The 20384-nt window shown below is 44.4% G+C and overlaps 3 protein-coding genes across 3 annotated transcripts in view; all 3 read right to left on the bottom strand.

Moving 5' to 3' along the window:
- LOC126563232 (trafficking protein particle complex subunit 1) overlaps positions 1-8968 on the bottom strand; it is a 117445-nt gene extending 108477 nt beyond the window's left edge. The window contains exon 1 of the mRNA XM_050219860.1: positions 8963-8968. The gene's annotated coding sequence lies outside the window, so the exon portion shown is untranslated. The remainder of the gene's footprint in view (positions 1-8962) is intronic.
- Positions 171-11348, bottom strand: LOC126561076 (uncharacterized). Its single transcript, XM_050217022.1, has 6 exons — positions 10899-11348; positions 2284-5829; positions 1976-2201; positions 1248-1571; positions 981-1152; positions 171-891 (listed from the first exon to the last, which is right to left on the bottom strand). Exons 1-6 carry the CDS (start codon positions 11346-11348, stop codon positions 171-173), a joined length of 5439 nt encoding a protein of 1812 aa, XP_050072979.1.
- A 5806-nt stretch (positions 11349-17154) lies between these two features.
- Positions 17155-20384, bottom strand: part of LOC126561571 (uncharacterized) — a 92268-nt gene continuing 89038 nt past the window's right edge. Inside the window, exons 9-11 of the mRNA XM_050217802.1 lie at positions 17733-18082; positions 17362-17638; positions 17155-17279 (exon numbers count right to left, since the gene is read on the bottom strand). Of these exons, the coding sequence (XP_050073759.1) occupies positions 17264-17279; positions 17362-17638; positions 17733-18082 (643 nt within the window). The 3' untranslated portion in view covers positions 17155-17263. The remainder of the gene's footprint in view (positions 17280-17361; positions 17639-17732; positions 18083-20384) is intronic.

Here is a 20384-nt window from a genome sequence, read left to right as displayed (position 1 = left end):
TGTGGCCCAATAATAGAAAGGCTACACCTTTGTTTCATCTTCAAAACAATCAAATAAACGCAGTACGAAAATTGTCCAAACAGGTTATCACACAAACATACACGCGGCCACGAAAGCTTACCATTCTCCACATGATTCTGATTCTGATGGACGGTGTACGCCATCTGGGTCTACAACTGGATGAACTTTGTTGTCACCAGCTGACGCAATCGAATGATCCGATTGTAGAGCTTAATGGCCGGACCCATCTTCACGCCAAGATAATCGATCAGATCAGACTGCGTAAAGCTCAGAAACGAGCGGCCTGTTATTTCTTCGTGACGGATCTTACTGGCATACTCAGCGCAACCGGGCAGCTGCTCAATGTATCGGGCCATCTCGTCCGTCGTCCAGTGGAGAGGATTTTTGCGCAGTGCACCGGTCTGCTCGGTGCATTCATCTAGGTAACGGGAATGCCGTTGCCAAACTTCGTACGAATGCATTAACCGAGGTCCGTACTCCTCAATGACTGGACGAGCGAGACGGATGGATGTTTCGGCAGCCCGTGGAGCGAAGTTCGTCGAAGAGTTGCTATTACTATTACTATTAGCGGCAGTAGGTTCTACTTCTTTTGTCCGCACTATACGCTCCTTGGAAGGATCACGGGACGGTGGGGGCGTCGGTGTGGTAGCAGTCGAGGTAGCAGCGATGAGTAGATCTTCCGTCTCTTGCTTAATACGCTTGGCCGGTATGAGTGGGGAAGGTGAGTTGGAGGCATCGCTAGTGCGTCCATTTACTTCCTCTACCTTTGTTACATTGATTGCGGATGAGGCCACAGTTTTCCGGCTTCCGGACTTTGTGTCCTGCTGTCTTGGTTGTGTTGTCTCCTCGTAGTTGTGTTTTTGAACTTGGCTGCAAGAAAACATGATAAAAGGATAGTGTTTGCGTTCATCATTAAAGGATCGGAAAACTACTAATATAAAGCCTTAGCTGGCACATACTCATGGCTAATGCGGAGCGGTTTTCGATCTTCACTCATCCAGTTGGCGCGCTTGTATGGACATTCGGCCGGACGGTCGTGGAATTTTTTCTGCGGACACTTGCTGTTGCCTCGGCTCATACAGAACTTCAGATCGCATGTGCCATCGTACGTGCAGCTCGCTAGCAAAAAGTCTACACCGCACGAAAACAAACGACAAAGAGATAAGAATTATAAAATAATTCGCCAATGCAATGCTGTCTGTGACTTTGCGCCCTCTCACACGTACTTGGAGGCGGTTCTAGCGGATGCTTTGTTCGGGCACACCAATTCACCGGATGCAGATCCGTGTTGTCATCCTCAATCCAGAACGCGTACTCTCGTGGCCAACCTTCGAAGCAAAGGTTCACTTCGTACCCATCGATTGCGACAACTTTCGCAGGGCGAATCAACTTTTTCTGCTTTCGATCGACCACCTCCAGGCGTTGGCCAAGTTTGAACGGAACTGGGGGGCGCGTTTTGAACAGTGATTTTTCTGCCTTGCTGGTAGAGCCGAGGTTGGTTCGGGATTTGTAGCGAATGTACTTATCCCAGTCGAACGGTTTGTTCCAATCTGAAATGTATTCATTGGTTAGTTATAAAGCAGCGGCAAAAATGGGCTGGAAGGTTTGACAGTTTTATTGTTATTGACTTCAGGACTCTCTAAAAGCTGACGAAGATCCTGGACAAGATTGCTGTACAATCGATTGAAAAGAATATGAAGTGATAGAGCCTCAGAAGAAATTGAGCTTCAAAAGAAATCAAAAGAGCTGAAACTCACGATCGATGTGATTTTTTTTTTTCGTAGGAACGGCCTGACCGTTTTGACTTATGAATACTACGTAGAGAGGTAAGTCAGTCCTCACTACAGGGGGACGATGGAGTTTCTTTAGAGATTCTTCATTGATCATACCCTCACACGAGAACCGGGAGGCCAAAGAAGAGACTTTTAAAATACAGAAAAAAGACAGCACTTACCAGGCGGTGCGGTGATTTTATCGTTGTTCTCCTTATGCCAGTTCACCGGATGGATGTAGTTGGAGTAAATGCTCACCCAGAAGTCGTACCGGTTGTCCCATCCGTCAAAGTGTATCAGTATACGGTCGCCCATTTTGTCTGCAACCGTAGCGACGCACACTTTGCCCGACTTTTTTAGATCGTCCGCCTCAATCGCCATACCGATCTCGAACTTGTTTCTATCGCTCTGCAGCGGATGACAAAGGGCAAAGCAAATTTAAATCCATCCTTCTACATACATCACTTGCTGCAGGTTCGATTCAACTTACCTTCTGATTCAGATGTGCAAAAAGCTCTTTAGCTGGCATAATACCATTCGTTTCGTGCAAATAGTTTGCCCAGCTGAATGCCTGCCCTATGAAGCTGGCCGGTGGTTGTAGTGTACGGTTTGTACTACGGCAAAAACCCGGCGGAAAGATGTCACACGAATTCGCGTTCACCCAGAAATCGTATTCGGTTGAGTAACCGTCAAAGTGTAACTTCAACCGATAACCACGTACCTCGACCACCGTACAGACGCAGAACAGGGAACTATTTTCCGGATCAATCGCTTCCAGCTTCATCCCGACGCGGAACAGGTTCTCGACGGCTCCGTTAGCACCAGCCAGTGGGTATGGTTTCGGGCCGAACAGATAAGTTGGTGCCGGTTCGGCGTTTATCTTTTTCAAATATTGCTGCCAATTAAATTCCGTCTCCTCGCTACCATCGATCGGTTGTAGTGCGGTAGGCCGTGCCAATGGTGTAGGAGAGCCGTCATCAAGCGATGGTGGTAGCAAATCTCGTAACGCTTGTCGTTTGAGAAAAGCGCTCGAATTTAGACTAAGTGAGCTGACAGAATCATCGTCACTGGTGGAGGAGATCGTCGTGTTGGAGGAAGGTGGCGTTTTCTTCACATTTTTCTTTACCGACTGCTTCCTCTTGGACCGTGACGGCTGCTGCTTATCGTTTAGCTTCGCTTCTTCCCCATCATGATCCTTTTGTTCCTCTTTAGGTTGGACCTTGGATTCCCTTAGTAAAGCATTACATTGAAGAGCGTGTGTTGAGTTTAGGATGTAATCGCGCAAAGCGGTTTTGCTGCTTTCCCGAACGCAGCTAATGCTACAAAAATCTGGTGTTACAAAATCCACAGCACGTCCACGTTCCAAGCACACCTCACACTTGTACATATCATGCGTTTCATAGAGCGAGGCACGTTTCTGTAACGGGCGCGTCTTCAGCGGCAGCTGCAAGTCATGATAAACGTCCGTGTTGCGGTGCAGATCGTACGCTTCGTCTGCCAGTGGTTGAACGATGCCAAACTTGTTAAATTCAAAGTGCATCGTGCTTTCGCTCAGATATCCGATACCATCGTACCAGCGCAGATGATCGGCCACCGTCGACGTGTCGGACACTGTACTACCGTCATCCTGCAGGCTGGTGGACGATTCGGACGGTGTAATAACTTGCGTCCCAGCTGTGGATGATTTTTTGGCTCGCGATCCCGATGATCCTGCTGCCGTCTTCTTTGCAGATGGTTCCGTTGATGCATTGGGGCGTGCCTGTTTGCCAGCTGGCAGCACGTTGCTATCGGATGACATCGAGGTAGATCGACTGTTGGTACTGCGGTCAACACTATTTTCCTTTGCCAATCGTTGCTTTTTGCGACGAACTTCTTCGAATGGAACCAGCTCCGGTATCTGTTCGTTTTCCGGGTCAATTAAGCTGAGTTTCTTGTTGTTTGATGCCTTAACCTGTGTTGTCTTGCTAAATGGCCGTTTCTTCAACACTTCCTCGAGCTGTTTCGGTAAATCGATTTTTTCATTGCACAGCAGGGAAAGGTTCGATGGTGGTAACGGGGCTGCTACCTTAGCTGGCTGTGCCAAGCTAGTGGAAGCTTTAGAGTCCCGATCGTCAACAGCACGCGCTTCAATTTTGCGCGCATGCGAAGGAAGCGGAATAAAGTAATTTTCATCCGTAAACGGAATCGTAACTCCGGTTGATGCCGTTTTAACAGCAGCAATCTCCGAAAATCGTCTTCGAAGTGAATTTACCTTTGGTGCGGTAGAAGCTACAGCATGCGTTTGGGCCCCCCTTTGCATCGACTGTAGATGCTCCGAGGAAGATCGCTTCTGCAACCGAGGGCTTGCATTGGTCGAAGAGGACCCGGAACCACCATCACCTTCGCCACAGCTGGTACGCTTTAATGATCCGCTTCTTTCGGGAGTTTTAGGCATCTCTAGCTGGAAAGCAAATGTCTCTTTAGCTTGCTGACGACTATGCACCGCAGATTCCGAGCAGTTCGATTCATCGTCCAACTGTGCCTGTTCGTTGTCGACCTGCACTAAGGCTTCGCCATTTGCTTGGGCAATTAGTGACACCCGTTCCATGCCTTGGCTAGAGAGAATGTGTTTCTCCCCATGGTTCGTCGTCGTCTCGGGTGTAATATTTTCTTCCAGGTCCATCACCAACATGGACCCATCGTTGGACGATTCGTCATCTTCCGTGAGAACTACGGTTGTTGCTTCATTTTCTAGCTGAAGTGATACATTTACATTCTCTTTTTTGCCGCATTCTTCCACCAATGCACGCGAATTTGTCGAGAGCAAAACAGAACGATCTTTGTTAAGAATGGAGTTGGAAATTTGATCCGATTGCTGAGGAGGTTGTTGCGGATGCTGATGCTGCGGCGGATGGATAGGATATTGGGACGCTGTGAACGAACTTAGCACAGGAATAGGAAATGCTTTAATCGGCTTCCTTAGCTCTTGCTGCTCTATGGTTGCAGCAGCAGTGGCCTTTACAATTCCCATCGACATACGGCGCTGGTCCAGGTTGTTGTTATTATTGATGATGATGCTATTGCTGCTGCTAACGGTGGGTGATCCTGTGATCATTATCCGTTGTGATTCTACATCGCTTAACTTTGTGACTGCTGCAGAAACTGTAGCCATCTGCATGGTAACGGGTTTTGTCACGGTTGTAGTACCAATCGTTGCCTTGTTTGGTGGCACGAACAAGGGCGGAATATTCGTTGGGATAATTGAAGCAGCTGTTCCTGATGATGAAGATCCAAAGGTTGAAGCGCTTGTGGTGGTGATGGGAATCCTAGCATTTAATAACACTTTGGCAGGTTGTTGCGATTGAGCTGGTTTAGCACGTGAAATCGTACTTAGCGATGGCAAAACCGACGTTGGTGTCTGAACGAGTGTGTGCAGCAACTGTGGGTTGCTGACAGCGGTGCTGACTGGCATCACAGTGGACGGCTGCACAGGAAGTGGCTGCTGTGCAAAGGTAGCTCCATGCTGTGTTACTTTAATGGTAGTGCCCAAAGGAAGCATCAGTTTGGAACCACCAGCGTACAGTGCAGGCTGTGGTGGCTGTTGTTCCTGATTTGCCGGGATAAGGTTCGATTTTACAACCGCCGGTATAACCATTGTCGGTACACCGTTCGAAACCGTCGTCGTCAATGGTACACCAACAGGCACCATCGGAACCGTAGTCGTTGTCGCACTGAATGAGACCGTTGGCGATAACAGTATCGAGGACACGGTGGTTGCTGTCGGCGAAGCAGCAGTAGAGTTGGTGTTGGTCATCATCATCACCGCGGTGGTGGTTTTCGGTGCGATTGGACGATACATCTTCAAGGCGGAGGTCGGCGTTGTGGCAGCAATCAGCTTTAGATCACTGATCGTTCCGGAGGAACCTGTCGGCATTACTACGGTGGTGTTGGCGATCGGCAAGGCCGGAATTAGGTTCGGTTTCACGATTGTCGATGGACCGTTTATTGTCTGCTGCTGATACGACATCACGTTGTTATTGACAACCTGCACAGCGGTGACAGCGTGAATTCATGTAAGTGAAAAGAAGGAAAATGAGAAACGCAAATTAGTGATTTAATTTAATGTTTCTTTTTATATTACTTCATTACTCAATAGAGGGGGTGATTCTTTCTTAACGATCGTTTTTAGTTTTATCTCAAAAACCGTTTCTAATGCACACACTGTCACCTTCGTTATAGGACATCCTTCTCCTACACCACGTGTCACACAACACAACAGTACCGCCTATCCCAACATATCGGACCGGCTGCTACAGGAACTAAACTTTATTTGCGGTGTTGTATAGGATATGCTGCCTTTATATCCCCGTGCCTACGGATGCATTCGAACACAATAATATCGACCTGTGTTGGTGGATTGTTGGATGCACTATCGGTGCATCGCATGCACGCACACACACACACACCTATACATCACAGTGAGAGGGAGAGCAAGCTCGTGAAACGTACATAGGCGTGTGTATGCGTATGTGCCATGTGACACATACTTCACAAATTGGAATGTATTTGCTTCGAAAAACGGTTTCTCAGCTGTGTTATTATTGTTGTAATCACACAATATCACAATGAAGTTGACCGATGTTGGCCAACTGCATTCGCCGTACACTTGAAATGGATAAAGAAGGGCAAAGAAAGTGGAAGCAGAATTCACTTGGCGAATGTCACCATACCTTGGTGCATGTTCTATTCGCGTGCCACATAATTGTCTATTAGCTGCTGTGCCATGTTTCAAAATGGAAAATTTAACAAAAAAAAAATTATCAATTTAATCACTTTACTTTCATGACGTCACTTTTCGCCGTGCTCAAAGCTAGCTAATGATCAAGTAAATACAAAAGGCGATAAATTTTGACATTTGCTTTTAATTTCACGCGCCCTAGCAGCAACCCATATGAAAATCGGGGCTAATCTCCACAACCGTTGCTATAGAAGAGTGTACAGCGATCGATCAACGACTGATCTGCTGTATGATGATGGGCTCATACCAATGCCGTACCGCAGCGTTCTGTCAAAAAACAATTCCGAATTGCGGGATTACGGAGCGTGGTGGAATATGTGACGAATCCTCTAAACAAACATGCGTCATACACACGCACCAAGTGTGCTCGTTTTACGCACATTCAAAATAATGATTCGCACAGCACAAAAGTGGATAACGGAGCGCACGTTGTCTGACAGATGCTGAAACTTTCTAAAACAAGCACACACGCATTACCTAATTTATCACCTTGCTGTTACATTAAATTAATCACATCTTTTGTAAACTGTCGAACATGATGTCCACGCACGGAGTTGTCTCGATGAGCAGCGAACTTGCTGAGCCAAGCATTTTTCTGCTAATGCACACACAAAACACTTCACCAGTTTAATGCTCTTCCTAAACATCTGATAACAACCAACGCCGAACAGAAGCGCCTACAGAGGCAAAAGTGTATATTTCGTGAGGCTCTGCTTAGTACAGAAACAAAAATATGATGCATAAGGGATTCATCGATTTCGTGAAGAAAAATCACTTTTGTTCGTTTTTTTTTGTTTTCACTCAGCGGTAATCATACACGCGTGGAACATGAAACGAGTGAGAGGGTGCGGCCACAGGACAGAGTTTACGGAGGCCCTCCCCCGATAAGATGATGCGATGATTATATCTTGGATTCATTTGCACTATGAGCTTCGCTTATGTGTAACGACGGGTGTGTGTTGCTGGCTCGTGTGGGGCGTAGAAAAGAGGCGCATAAATTATTTTACCAATTTTCCACCACCGCAACACCAATAACACCTTGTCCAAAACGCACCGAACAACGGACTTTTGGGTGGTGCGGATTGTGAGGTGAGCTTTTGTCAAACGTGGCTACTGGCACCTTCTCTACCACGATGTGTGTGCGCTTCTCGTTGCCTTCTGACGGTTCGGTTGTTTTCCCTTATACAGAGCGACTATACTACAGAGTACAAGCTGCAAGCAAATAATGGCACCAAACCGGACCCCGGAGGGACAGAAAAGAAATTCGTGATTAAATGAAGGACTATAAAACACTTTACTGTTAGGTACAGCAGAAACTAACTCACCCAAAATTCAACGCTTGTTGGACGGTACAATCATGCCATGTACAGCCATGCTTGAATATTGCCAATAATATCAAGGTTGTGCAATTGGGGTACGAAGCTGATGCGTGCGTGCAAGAGTTCGGTGAAAATGAAACCAGTTGCAGGCCACTTTGCTGCAGTGTGCTATCCCCACCAGGGAAAAAGTGGAACCAAACACACCAAACCTGCACGTTCACCTTATCCCGGAGCGAAGGACGGAACAACTTCCGTTGACTGACTGGGGTCTTCTGACTAAACCATGTGGCACATTCTAGTACACGCATCGAACGTTTGGCTTATTGTTGTCCTCTTCTCTGGCGCAAGCACACCTTCCACCGGGAGAATAATCACATGTTCCCTCTTCTAGTGGGGGGGGGCCCAAAATTCCGGTAGTAGTACCGCACGACCGACCGAGCTTAATAATACAGAAAAAGGCAGACACACCACCAGCCAGCAGACCAGGTCGATTCTGTAGACGCGAGAGGCCGAAACCTTTTTGCGAAAGGGAACCTGATTTCGTTTAGCAACACCATGCGCGGTACATGTAGTACTTGCTTGCCAGAGCAGAAAACCAGAAAACACACGTACGCATTGCACGTCCACCGCACACACAAACGAAACGTACCGCGCACTAGATGCCGTGTGTGTATGATGATGTACGCTTTCCGTTCGTAACGTAAAGCCCCCAAAAGTAGGCGAGAGAGCTAGAGCGAGACAGAAAGCGGTAGAGCACTTTATTTGTGTGTGTGCGCGCGCTTCTTCTCATTCTATCGACCTTCGATAGAGCGGCGTTACGCGACGTTACCGTGCGTGTTACGGTGGAAGCGTTACAGCCCAATTCACGGGGTCCCGGGTGTAACAAAATAGGGATCCAGTGTGTGCAAATTTGTGCTACGCTGCACCATGACCTTAATGCAAGTATATCAAGGTAATACAGATCTATATGGGAGTTTTATCAGCTACAAAAGCCATTCCGTTCACTAGCCGCGACCAGCAAAGTTTGAAGGACGAACACTGTAACGCTTTCGTTTCCAATGGCAACACACACCGACGACAGCGGGGATGAAAAACGTTGCTTGCGAACCGCTTTCTTGTCCCTTTTACAAATGCGTAAATTGATCGGTATCCTGTTTCCACTTCCAACAAGATGCCCAAAAACGCGCATTCTTGTTCCTGTCTGTTGACCTCCGTTCAGATGTGGGAATGGTGCGTGTGGCATGTGCTGTATATAACGCACCACTTGTTGTTGATTCTCCCGTGCAACGCGACGACGACTGACTGATGTGTGCAGCATGATTACGAAATATTCATAGCAAATCTAGTGTAGCCTTTTCTTCGCACTCTGTTTCTCTGTTTCTGCGTTTCCTTAGTACGTGCTTTTGTTGTCTTCACGATGTATACGATATTTTCTGCTGCTTCTTCTACTTCCCCCACCATAATCTCATCGTGCATCGTCGTGTGTTGCACCAACCCCAAAATGCACAAATAGATCACATTTTTTCAGCCTGCAAAGAAATTGCATACATTCATTCAATTCACACCTGCTGCTAATACTGATTTGTATCCCCTTGGGCGTGTGTATGTGTGTGTCTGCCATGCGGTGTGGAGCACGGGGGGTTCTATTATTTTGCGTTTATCTAATATCTTACAGGACAGTTTTTGATAGCCTTTTTTCCTTACTTGGAATCTTTCTTTGTTTACGATATTATTAAGAGAAATTGAGAACAACACCACAACGTGACGTGTGATTCTTGCGATCCGACACCGTTCCGACGATGACCATCACAAAAGGGTGTGGGGGTTGGTTGCAATGGGGCGGACGACAAGCTTTTTTTTTTTGTTTGGTGTTTTCGTCTCTTTGCAATTTCACACAAGATAAGCAGCAGAGCAGCATCAACCTTTCATGCACTCACTGTTGTGCGAATTTGCTTGCCCCTTACGCACATTTATTTCCGATTAAGCACAAACGATTTGCTGAGGTGGGTGGGTGAGTGTGTGTGTGTGTGATGTCGGTCTGCTATTGTAGTTACCTCTCGCATCATCCCTATTGCTTTACGCAAGAAAGACGATAAATAGATGTGGTTAAAACACAACAAGCCTGATAACGAGTGAGCACAATTCGAACGAGCGATTTGACAGTTCGTTTCGATGAAAGTACATACCCACGCCGTGGAACAATCGCAACAACACTATCGCAAACAATTGAATAACAATAGCAGCACACTGACCGAACAGAATATAAACCCCAATATGCGCGATCGTTTCGGAACTGGTGCGCTTCACACCAGCACGTTATGTTATCGATGACCGACCATCGCCTACCATGTGTTGCGGCTACGAAGATACACAGAAAACGTTCCTCACTTACGTTTTGGAAACAATCGAAACAGGCGTGATAACGTGTGGCGATGATATGATGTGATCGTGGTGTTGTATCTTTTTCCTTCTCAGTGTGGGATTTTGCTGATGCTTTTGTTTGTTTGCAATCACACTCAAAGACACGATCGATCAGTCAGTTGCTGATCAAGCTGGGAGATGTCTATTTTTCTACTGATTGTTGCTGCTGCTGCTGCTGCTACTGTCTGCCGTTGTTGTAAATGACTGTTCGCTAGTGCGTATATGTGTGTGTCTGAGCGAGCATTTCCCATCCTTAGCAGGCGAACTCGCGCGAGCGGAAAAGAGTCCGCGTGACTCTCGTCGGATAAACCAGCTGCTGTCAGTGCACGTACGCACGGTCTCACACACTTACAGCCGGCCGCCGCGATTCACGTTTACATTATAGTTTCGCGCTCTGCAACATTCTCTCCCGGCACACGTTCGATTAAAACTCGTACATTGTGGAGAAGATGCACATTTTTACGTGCATAAGTCCGCGAAGAAGTATGAAAAGTGTTTGAAAATTTGCATCTTTCATACCCCACACACACAGGTTAACCAATCAAAAATCAACAATCAAATTTTTTTAAAATGGTACACGGGACTTACCGTAGGAATTTTTATGATGCTTACGTCCGGCTCCGGCAAATCTCGTTTCTGTGGTAATTTGGGCTTACTTCGCTCTATTACAAAATCACCATTCGCTGATGTTACCGGTACAAATTGTGGCACTTGATTCTGCCCAACCTGGAGAACATTCGAATGGTACTGTTGCCCGATGACAACGGTGGAATGATTGTTCGCGTTTGCAAATCTGGCCATACATTCGCGCGTATCGACCGACAATCGGGAAGCACGCAGTGGTTGATACGGTTTAATATAAGCCGAACGGATCTGCATCGGCCTGGACGATGAGGATACTTTTCCTATCGGCAGTGTGGCCGATTTTATTGCTTTCTGCTGCGATCTTACAGCAAACGGTGGTAGTGGTTTACTGGCGATCTTACTGGTTGAAGGCACGGCCACGAATGGAACGTTTCTTCCTGGCAGATGCTCCATGCTTGCAAAGTGAAATAGCAATCGTAGGGTCTTGTAAGTATGTTTTACAACAAAAAATCGAAACTGTAATTAGTTTTTGACATTAAATTTAGCAAACTGCACAACCACTTGGGTCAAAATGACTGGTAAAATGATTCCATTGTTGCTGTTCTTACCTGCTACACTCAGCTGAATAATTTCTCTCTCTCTTTGCTGCTTTCAGCACCGACCGCACGCACACACTCTCACTCTCGCGATGCTCACGCTCTCTTGACGCGCGTTTTTCCCTTCCGTAAGTGCAGCGATTTGACGTTTGACGTGCGAATGTGTTTGTGGTAGCGCGGTGTGGTTCTCTCTCATTCAATGGAAGCAGGACGATAATACGATTTCGATAGGTGACCGCGTGCACGCCGGACCGACTAAAAGGAGTCTGTTCGTGTGTGCGTTTTTTATGTGTGGATACTAACAATTGCGATCTGTAATTTTTCTTTTGTTTGAAATTGATCAATTCACTGGAACTGAGATTTAACGGTACACGCCCGGTTGTTTCTGGGTACCTGTAAGCGTTGTGCTGCCCTCTCAACCAGTACAACACGCACACACGTGTCAGTTTAAGTTAAATACGCATTCAATGAAATTCACAATTTCAAATGATTTTTCATGCGTAGTTATTTTTCAACTTCACTTCGCTTCGTTCTCCTTCAATTGCCAAACAGATTCGTTAGCAAGTTCGTGGTTGGAGCTTTATTTGGTTCACAATTCTGTTGTTGCGTATACTCCACTTGCGTCTTTACCCGGATGAAAACTTGTGTGCAGCGGCGTGATTCGAGGAAATATAATTCCTTTTTACCATGTCTTCCACATGTTGATTTCTGAATAACAAAACACACACATTTGATAAACAACAGCACGGAGCAAAAAGCCAACAAGTTTATAGTAAAAACGTTTAAACCCAAACCGACGTTTATCGGATATAATGACAAGGACGGGCATTCGGCGGCAGTTTTACTTAGTTTTCTCACTTGGATTAAAAGTATGAACCCTTAAACAGTGCTTGCATCTACCGGCTATCAATTTTAGCACGACACATTACACACAAACCTATGGCCACGTTCGTCGTGTAATTGAACGTTATATTAGTATGCGAAGCTGTCGCTTCTGAGTTCAACTAAAACATTATTTGTTTCAATGTAGCACCGTCACTGCACTGACTTGAATGGTTTAGATTTTAGGCAAACAACCCGTTTTCCCCGGGCACACGGAACAGAACAGAATAGCACAACTATTTCACCGGTGATGTACTTCGCACAAATGCCGGAGCACGACGCGCTCGCTGCTTGACCAACTAACAAGATGGCAGTGAGATATATAGCTGTCAAATGTGAGCGTGATGTGAGAACTCACGCGATAGAACTCACCATCGCAACATCAATGTCGTCGATGAGCGATTCAAATAATGGGAGAAAAAATTATTTCAGCGACACGTTACGCCGTTGGAAAAGGCAAATCAAGGCAAATAGATTCAACTGATCGGTAAAATGGTCAGTTGAACAAGAGCTTTCCAATTGAATCACTCACCATTAATAAGGCATTATTATAACTTCCGTAGGTCTGAAGGAAAATCCGGAACGGGAATACTTACCACCATATAAGTGACACTCGCGTTCAAATAAAAGATTGCCCCCTTGTTATTATCATTTTTTCTTCTTTTATTTGTCGTTACTTGTTTTGTGTTCTTTTGTTTGTTTGTTTGTTTGTTTGTTTTGTCTTAACAAATTATTGATTTGTTTCGCTCCGGACACACACTGCTGCGTCCAATTTGTCAACGGTTTACCGTAACCGTTCCTTCCCGCTCACATACACGCTCGAACGCACACACACACACACATTCTTATTCTCTCGTTCACTATCCCTAATCCTTTTCTTTTCCTTTCAGTTGTTTTTTTTAATTAATCGATATTAATATATATACTCATATATATATTTTTTACGTAATACACTTAAAACCTAGCGTGTGTCTATTCCGTTACTTCTCTGCAATGAAATTTTTCTGTTTTATTATCTAAATCATATTTCTTAATCTTCTCCCTTTCACTTGGGATTATGCATTTGGATGTTGTTTTTTGTTATTCTTTCTTGTTTGAGTAGAGTTGAGTTGAGGGTGTGTTTTGTGGGATAATCGTTTACGGAAAGTTTAGCTTGACCCTTAGAGGATCACGTATCAAAAATTACATTCGTCAAAAAAGAGCAGACCTATACAGTCAAATTATTAGGGCTGCCCACTATTTTTCCAAAGTAGATAAATTATCATTGTGTTACTACAAACACGGAAAACGGACTCATTCCTCTGACCACAGCACACGCCAAAAAGCACCAATTTACCAAAAAAGTATTTCATGAGAAAAAAAAACGACCTAGTATACTGAAAACCCCAAGCTTTCATTCAAGATTATATCTTTTAGGCCAAACGTAGGTTAGCACGGCACTAAAGGGATCGCTTTTCAGAATGTTTCATCCAGCGAGACAAAAACTCCTCTCCAAAGGAAAGGAGAAAAGCGAGCAATTTGATGGTGTGTCTGTGTGGTCGCCAAACCAAATACTACACAGTCAAAACAAAAGGACCAACCAATATCGGTCCCTACAAAAATGCCTTTGCAACGGTTGCAATATTGTTGTGGCGGCAAACAGCGCGTCAAAGGGTTGTATGTGTGTTGTGTCTGTGTGTATTCTATTGTAATGTATCGCTCTGTGAGGATATTTTCCGATGCACAACAATGATGAATGCACCGTTTTCCATCTACAATGTTGTTTGTTTCGCTCTCCAAAATGCCTTTTAATGCTTGATTATGGTTATTGGTTTAGTTTGTAATGCTTTATTTGTGTTTTATTCCCCCCACCTCAAAAGCCAAGTGTTATCGTTGTCGAACACATTTGTTTTCTGTAGTTTTGTTCTCTAATTTACTTTTTGGGGGTTTCTAGGACAGTATTTCTGTTTGAATTTTTCGTATCTTACACATCGCTTTGCAATTGCTTGTTTTGATACAGTGTGTCGAACTTCGCCTTCCTCGTGTTTTCTTTCGTCCAACAGCCCTTCTTCATTCGTTCGTTTTTCACTTGGCTTTTGTTCAGTGTTTTATATTTCTTTAGTTCTCTCACTCCAACTGTTACAGACTTGTTGGGGTTTTGTTTCAGAGTAAACAGTTTTTCGTTTATTATTAGCTCTCTCAGAGAAGATGAATATATTTTTTGTTATCAAAATGTATTTTTCTTTTAGTATCTTTTTCTTCCCATTTCTTCCTTTGTTGTCTCGTTGTTTTGTCACACCTTTGCCTGCTTCTTTTTGTTTTCTGAATTCTGCGAATTTATGGCTTTCGCATACTGTTTTTTTAAAATTATTTTCACACACACTCGTGATCAAATTGAATGCTACACACGTCTACAGGTGTGTGCATTGTAAACTGTACAGATCGCGAAGGATCACATGATGTTCCAAGAGTTTCTCAAATGATTCTGTCAACTTTTTCAACCTTTTTCTCTCTCTCTCTGTTTATCTAGTTTATCTCTCTTTTAAGGGAGGGAAAGGTTTTTTTCTAAGTTTAAACATCGATTTTTCATCGCTCGTTGCTGGTTTTCGTGCATTCAAATATATGCGCACAAATCCTTCTTGGATTAATAATACGTGCGCGCACCGTGAATCATAACAGCTGCGCGCTATCGTTCTCCGTTGCATTCGCCAGGATATGTACAATGTAAGGAATTCGTTTCTGGTTTCCTTGCTTGCCGCTGCTGGTACTGGTGGCTGTGTTAGCGTTAGTAGTAATAGCGGTTGTAGTAGTTGGGGATAGAAGTAGTAGTAGTAGTTGTGGTTGCAGTAGTAGCACACATTGTAGCACTATCACCAGTTGGTGGACCAACGGTCAATGTTCTACAGCGGATGTTTCGATATTTTCTCTCTGTCGTGTGCGCACGTATTTACCGCAGGGTTATCCATATGCATCCATAGATTTCACTAACCAGCTGTATAAAAAATCTGGCCCAATGATGGAAAATGTTGACCTGATTTGATTTATTAAATTTTGAAGACAAATATTTGAAATTTAGAAACCAATTTAAAGATTTTTCAAAGTAGGCGAGATGATATCAAAAGTGTTATTGGTGTATGTGTATGGCCGGCCAATGTTTCAGCGATTGAAAACCCATCCTTAAACTTTCTCAATACCCTTTTTCTAGCCTTTAATAAATTTTGAAACCATGTGTTGCTCAATCAAATCCATGGAGTAGTAGTTCTGGCTTGCCCAGAAAGGGAAAGAAATCAAACCACAATTTCGAGGCCCTGAAAATGTGGCACTAAATGCTGAAAAACATACGGCAACCCTGCGTTGATGTGCGCGAGAAGTTGATTGACTTCAGTCAGATGTATTTGCGTCCTTCAACGTTCATCACTGGTATTGATCTAGTGCCGCACGATGCGCTGCTGCTGTAACTATCGCTTCTCGCTAATTGCTGCGTATGCTCTTGTCCGTGGCTCTATATTGCTAAAATTCACATTAAGCTGTGATTACTGCCGTATGTGCTCAACCTGGTGAGCATACCCTAAATATCGTTCGAACTACACACCACATCACTAGTTGTGATGTGTTTTTCTTTTTTGCTCTCAACGTTTCATCGGCCCCTGTTCTCTCTAGTACCAACATAATGTCCGCTTCCACTTATTCATCATACAACTTTGCCCAAAATGTTCCACAGTTCAAGTGTTTTTTTATGTGTCCCCATATCCCACCGCTTTCATACATACATTTCATGCTCTTTTCCTCCTTGTCGGTAACATTCTAATAACGTCATCAACATTATCACAGTATGATTATTCTCATTTATGTTTTTTTTTTCTCTCTCTCTCTCTCTCTCTCTCTCTCTTTTTCGCTTTTCAAAACAATTTTTGTTTTTTGCACTACAACCGGTTTTTTTATGGATTGTTGTGTCTTGCTTCCATGTTTTCTTTACGCAGGATGTAGTTGCACTAAACGTATCCTTCGCTGAATGCACCATGCCACACAGTTTTTTGTTGTTGTTGGTTGAAGCATTTAAATGGTTTGAAGCTACTAATTGCACACAAACACATGCAATCATTGCATTTGCTTTTTCGCTGATCGAAAACAATATCTGGTTCCATCGTGTTTAGTGACGCAATATGGCTCTGCTCCCGGAAAACTAAACAAAAAAACTGTGCAACGTGTACCAGCACTTTCCTTCATGAAGGAATTTGTCTGTGCATGAACAATTCTAAGTTCTATCCGTTGTGATTCGCGTCATCAGTGGTTGGATGGTAAAAATATATTCTTCTTGTCGTCATTGTCATCCAGGCTTTCTCTTCTCATAAACTAGGCAAACTCATAGCAAAATTAGTCTATATGTGATGATCGTCGTCAAGGGTTCGGTTGGCATCGGTCGGGATACGATGGAAATGTTTGCATGCTGGAATCGAAAAATGTTTACGCTCTCTTCTGCTTCGTTTTGTAAACTGGTGGGAAATACTAATTGAACAGCACACAACAGGCATACACCCTTTGCAGAGGATGGTACCAGAGTAGGCAGCGGCTATAACGCCTTCTGAAAACGGAGCCTTCAAATAGGTGTGTAAAGTGGAAACCACTCCAGCAAGCGCGCTCTTTCCGATGCAGATGACACGCGAAATTACTGCTTTACCCTCGCCTATCCTTAGCCCGTTTAAGGGGATATTAGGTATTGTCCTCTGTTCGAAAACTAAGCCGATGCGATAGATCGATAGCATTATCAACGACCCAATGGCGTTGCTGCGTTGGGAGGCCACACACTCATATGTACACGGTCAAACGCTGGGTGGTAGTAATTTCTAATGAGAAATGTAAAACGTAATGAATGGCAAATTGCTTGCACTGGTTGGCCCTTCCTTGCAGTTGTCATGGCCTATGAAACCTGAAAATTGGAACAATATGGCTTAGCTATTCGAAGTACGCCTGTCTGTGTTCTAATACACGGTAGGTGCCGGATAACGTACCTGGTAAGATGTCGACTACCTTCGTGCACGGCCATTTCGGAGCTTTTGAACTCGTTCAATTCCTTGCGAATGGCGGCCTTGTCTTTCGGGGTCAAGCGTGTCCACGGTTTGTCGGCCCGCCGGTCATAGTCGTGGGCCTGTGTCACCTCAATGTAATCGTTGAAGCGTATAATTTTCTTCTCCTTCAGCTCATCCACCGTCGGCCGGAAGCTGAGCTTCCGCAGAAGGTACCGTTTCTTTTCCTCCTTTTGCTTTTTCTCTTCCGCTGGCGATTGAGCTAAAAACGTTAAGAGTTTCATGGTTAAAAAACGTTTCATACGACGACGATCTTCATAGGATGCGGATGTTTGGTTGGTATGTCTTTGGCTTACTTTTGAGAATATTTCGCTCAACAAGCTCTTCGGCTGTGGGGCGCATTGACAGACGGCGGATTAGGCGGGCACCGATCGCTTCCTTCGATTCCTGCTTCTCGTTGTCCGACTGTAGCTGTAGGATGTTCCGGTTGATCAGTTCCTGCCGGTCCGGCCTCAGCGCCAGCTTAATGGAGAGGCTTTCTTTGCGTGCAATTTTGGCGGCCCGATCCGCATCTTCGTCGCGGTAGCAGATCGGCCCATCGGACTGATCACAATCGTCGCCAGTCTCGCGGATCACGAACGGACGAGCGTTTTCCTTGTTTTCCATCGTGCTCGGTAGGCCGATTTGGAAACGCATTGGTCGAGAGCTGCAAAATGGACATTTTTGAGCATCATTTTGCAATTTTGAACGGATTTCTTTGATGGGATAAGGGTAGTGTGATGCTTTATTGCTGTCAGTGGCAAAAAGATTACACCTGGTGTATTGTATGTATCCGGGAAGGATCAGGTAAGGTGCATTAAAATGTAACAAAATCAATACACAGTATACAAACAGGCATTTTAAAGGTTTAAAGTGGTTAAATAAATCAAACCAAATTTAATGTAGTGTTAAATGAAACATATTAAATGAACTTAACCAAACAAACTGTGGGTATAACGTACCGCGTAAATTAGTTATTTAAGTTTAAGAAAGAATTTTGAACCTTCAGCAGCATGCATGTGTTTCCCTTTCGTCATGTGAATTGTTATTAGCTGCGATATTCAGCTCGAACAGCAGCTCGAATGGAACTTTATTTCCTAGATGCCTTGTTATTTTGTGAAACGACTAATGATTAAACGCTTCTATCGCATGGTTTTCTAAAGCACAAAGCATTTGCCGACAAAAACACTTAATAATTAATCATTCGTAGGAGAGCAGTGACAAAACTAAATTTGCATGACTGATTTCGCGCCGGATGGAAGACAATTTTCCACCAAACATACTCCAAAGCAAACGACTCGTTACATCAACAGAAACTCTCGTGGGAACGTGTGGTGTATCTGTCGTGACGTTGTTTGTTTCTTAGGCAAAGAATTTTCTTCCGGAAAGACGCTGTCCGAAAGGTAAGGATTGAAGTAGATCCTTTTCGGAATTGCAAATGTACGGGCGGGCTGCGAAAAGAACTCACCAAGAACAGCCATACACACACGTCGGTATTTTGGATCGTTTTCGGATGGAATGCGGTAACGGTCTTTCTCCCGGATGTATACGTGGAATGTAGCCATACTGTGACCTAAGGTTGCGGTCCTGAGCATCGCTTACTCTGCGGCGTTTAAGGACAAATGCTCATTTTTGGAGGTGCTGCAGCAATTGGAACTGTCAGTAACGCAATTTCTCTAGAGCTTTTTCTCTGCGAACGCGAGCTAGCGCACAGTGTTTTGCAGATTTTCATGTTCCCTTCCCGAAATGTCAAAACATTCCTAACCCAGTAACTTGTAACCAGACATATGAAGAGGGGTGGAAAAAGTGGAAAGACATTATCATTATAATGGAATAATTTATCATATACTTGCACAAATAATAGTGGCTTTGTGGTGTGATTTCACTTGCTCATTGCTAATGGTTTCCCAAACTAGACGCCCACCAAATATGGGCTGCTGGGAGAAGGTTATCCCTTCGTAGCTGGATAAACTCTCCATGTCCGACTTCAGCAAACGGCTGAGCGTCAAGGAAAAGGAAAAAGGAAAAATCCTGCCCGGTTTTCATTCGCATATCGTCGTTGGATAAGCACCGGCAGCGATGGAACGAGTGCCATGCTTAGCGTGGCAGATATCAATTTTACAACCCACGATAGAAGTGCATTCACTCTGCAGCGTAGTAGTAGTAGTACTATGTGCCGATGGCAAAAGATGGCGACGGAAGCACACTAACAAACGGAGCGAACATTAATTTACATCCTCATGGCAGCGATTGCCATCCCAGGGCACGGCAATGTACACGTAACGGACGACGGTACCTTTACCCGGTAGAATGCAAATGACGCGTAGAGGGAAAGCTCATGTTCGTATCGTTTATAGTTTTATTCCACACCGACTTGTTTGGAGTAGTTTGTTGAGATTAATTATTCAAATTTTAATCCGTTCGGGGATTGGGGAGTCTGGGGTTTGCGATGGAAAATTGGTAAGCTGTATGTGGTATGTCCCGACGGAGAGAGAAAGAGAGTGTGAACAGGACCGAGTTTGCCGTATAGTTGTACACATTTGGTTCTCAAATAGTCGTGGTAATAGAGTTTAAAGTACACCGGCACAGGTTCATTGTTTGATGTGTACAAGTTTACGAAGCTTAATGCGGAGTTGGGATAATTTATTTTCGACGAGATTGTGCGAGCCAGAGCAAGCGGTTTGGATGGTGGGTTTGTTACAAATAAATCTCGTTTTGATTTAATGAGCTTCTGTGTTCTGTCTGCTGTAAATTGGAACGTTGGAGAGTAAGTTCACCGTTGCTATTTAGCACTTTAATATTTTCCAACGGAGAATAATTCACGAAAATCGTCTAGTTCTTTTTTGTTGAACCCAAATACTAGACCGACATAAACTCTAATCGCAACAAACGACTAGACAGAGTAAGTCTCTTCAATGTCTGACAGGTTCTTAACGTCATGTGTCTGAAACGTTGACATAATCGCGTTC

Source organism: Anopheles maculipalpis, chromosome 3RL (assembly GCF_943734695.1).
Source record: "Anopheles maculipalpis chromosome 3RL, idAnoMacuDA_375_x, whole genome shotgun sequence".
Classification (NCBI taxonomy): Eukaryota; Metazoa; Arthropoda; class Insecta; order Diptera; family Culicidae; genus Anopheles; species Anopheles maculipalpis.
Note: the sequence above shows the minus strand (reverse complement) of the source record. Positions and strands in the feature narration are given on the sequence as shown.

Coding starts and splice junctions, on each gene's coding strand:
- LOC126561076 (XM_050217022.1), bottom strand. CDS start 11,348: ATGGAGCATCTGCCAGGAAGAAACGTTCCATTCGTGGCCGTGCCTTCA. Junction 2,202..2,283: donor TTGCACATCTGAATCAGAAG/GTAAGTTGAATC, acceptor CATCCGCTGCAG/AGCGATAGAAACAAGTTCGA. Junction 892..980: donor CCGCTCCGCATTAGCCATGA/GTATGTGCCAGC, acceptor GTTTTCTTGCAG/CCAAGTTCAAAAACACAACT.